This window comes from Gavialis gangeticus, unplaced genomic scaffold, assembly GCF_001723915.1.
Source record: "Gavialis gangeticus isolate Ggan-Ray unplaced genomic scaffold, GavGan_comp1, whole genome shotgun sequence".
Taxonomy (NCBI): Eukaryota; Metazoa; Chordata; order Crocodylia; family Gavialidae; genus Gavialis; species Gavialis gangeticus.
The window spans coordinates 132,461,940-132,464,167 of NW_017729022.1; the positions used below are offsets into that span (position 1 = coordinate 132,461,940).

General features: G+C 41.4%; 1 protein-coding gene across 1 annotated transcript in view; it reads left to right on the forward strand.

The window, feature by feature from the left end:
• CHGB (chromogranin B) overlaps window positions 1-2,228 on the forward strand; it is a 44,755-nt gene that overhangs the window by 30,076 nt on the left and 12,451 nt on the right. The window contains exon 5 of the mRNA XM_019515882.1: window positions 3-567. Coding sequence (XP_019371427.1) covers window positions 3-567 — 565 coding nt within the window. The remainder of the gene's footprint in view (window positions 1-2; window positions 568-2,228) is intronic.

The window sequence follows — 2,228 nt, forward strand, 5'->3', positions numbered from 1 at the left end:
AGGCACTATCTTGGAAACAGCCAGGAGGAAGAAGAAATAGAAAAGAGTCTTCACAGTGAGGAACAAAAACAATTTGATGAAGACAGTATGGAGAAAGTAAGGTATGGGGAAAAGGAAGAGTATAAGAGCCATCTCCCTGCAGAGACTGAGAAGAAAGCCACAACTTCATATGGCCCTTTCTACCCACGTCTCCAGTGGAAAAGCAGGCATTTGGAAAAAAAGGACAATACAAGAGGTCAGATTCGGGAGAGCGAAGAGGAAGGCAGACCCACCCTGAGCAAAAAGAACTTCTTTCCTGAATATAACGACTATGACTGGTGGGAGAAAAAGCAACTTCTGGATAGCCTGAATCGTGGGCATAGCGAGAAAAGGAATCTGGGAAAGATCCGCAAATTTGATATGAAGAGGCAATACAGCAGAATGGATCAACTTGCCCAGCTTCTGAATTACAGGAAGAAATCTGCTGAGTTTCCAGAACTATACAGTTCTGGAGAAGACATGAAAAAGCGTCATGTTATCCGGAGTGACAAGGGAAATCTGAGCCAGAGGCCCCTGACAGAGGAGGAGGTAAGTGCTCGAGTCTCTTTGAAAAGTCAAGTGAAGCTGATGTTAACTTAACATGCTCAGCCCTTAGCACCACAGGAATGTTGGTAGAATTGCAAAGGGGAATGATCACAGAGACGGTGCTGATGTCTGTTCCCTCCAGGAATGGATCTTCAGCTGATATGAATCAGTGTTGCCTGACAGGATACCTTGGAACTACACAGCTGTGCCCTTTTTAAAATCATTTTAGAGAGATAGTATAGGTGTCTGCACAGGCTCCTGTTCTTCCACAACAGGACCTGGGGAAAGGGTATCTTTCACTTAGCAGGGTCCTAGCCAGCACAGGACCTTTCAGAGTGCAACTGCAAACTGTGTCCAGAACAAGAGCTGAAATAATCTATCAACTCTACAAAACAGTTGCTCCTGGCTTGATTTAAATCTAGACCTGTTGACTGCTTGACTTCTTGAGTGTAATGAAGAGTAGAATTTGGCCCATAGTTGTCTTGAAAAATTCCTGCATATCATTCCTATTATTTCCATATTTGCCATTTAAATGGCCATTCTGTACAAACCAGAATGTCAGCACATATGTGGTGGATGCAGCAGTGCATGAAGCACCTGATATTTTTGGTAGCAGAAGTTAACTGAGTTGTGTTCACGTGAAAATAGAGAACAGTCCTCTTAATACTCATCGGTAGGTGCATGAATTTTTTCCTGGGAAAACTGATTTTGTGGGTGTGAATTTCCTCTTCATTCATATTATGCTTGTGTGCATCATCAGATAGAACCACTGAGATCACAACAAGCTTATGCTGACATCTAAAGAGTTTGAGCAGGCCTTTTTCCCAAATGGATGCGATTTCAAGTGCTAGAGGACTAGTAGCATGGGAAATGCTATAAACTACAAGTGTTCTTAAAATACTTGGTATAATAGGGCCATCAACCTTTGAAACACTAACTCCAGTTAGGCACCATCTCAGATATCAAGGATATTTGGTGTAATCCTTGGGCACAGGTAGGGTAGCAGGCAGAACAGGAGACTACACAGAGCTAGGGAGGTTGCTATATGTTAGAGAGTTGAAGTCTGGGTATAGTACAGCCTTTTTAATTAAAATATGTTATCATTTATAAAACTATATCAATTATAAAATGTATCAGTTATAAAATGAGACTGATCACCCCCTGCAGGTGATATAATGGATGACATGGCACTGCATACCTCAGGTATAACTGAACACCTAGCAGTGCTAGGTGATTTCCATTATTTTATAAAAGTGCACGTGAATGTTAAAGCCTCCCCGTTCACCTAGGAAAATGACAATTTTTATGCTGGTATGTGTAAGATTCCAGGAACTGGTACTGATAATAGTAAATAGCAGGTAATACAAGGAAATCCTTCAGAGGTTCAGGTATTTTGTGTCTGGAAGGTAAAACTGGCAAGTTCCTGCTTATTCATATACCTAATTCATTTTTTTCACTTTTTTATTAAACATGATTTTTTAGCAACCTAAGATAGAATTCTCCGTCCTTTTAGGCACCTAAATGGAAGTTTTCTACCCTGGGTGTTTTTGGCCCTGCCTCTGCACGGTGGGTGCATAAGCCTGTGTGTATAGACTGAGCATGCTCAGCTGACTATACACTGTCCATCTGGGCTAAGGACAGAAGTTACACATAAACCAGTTTAA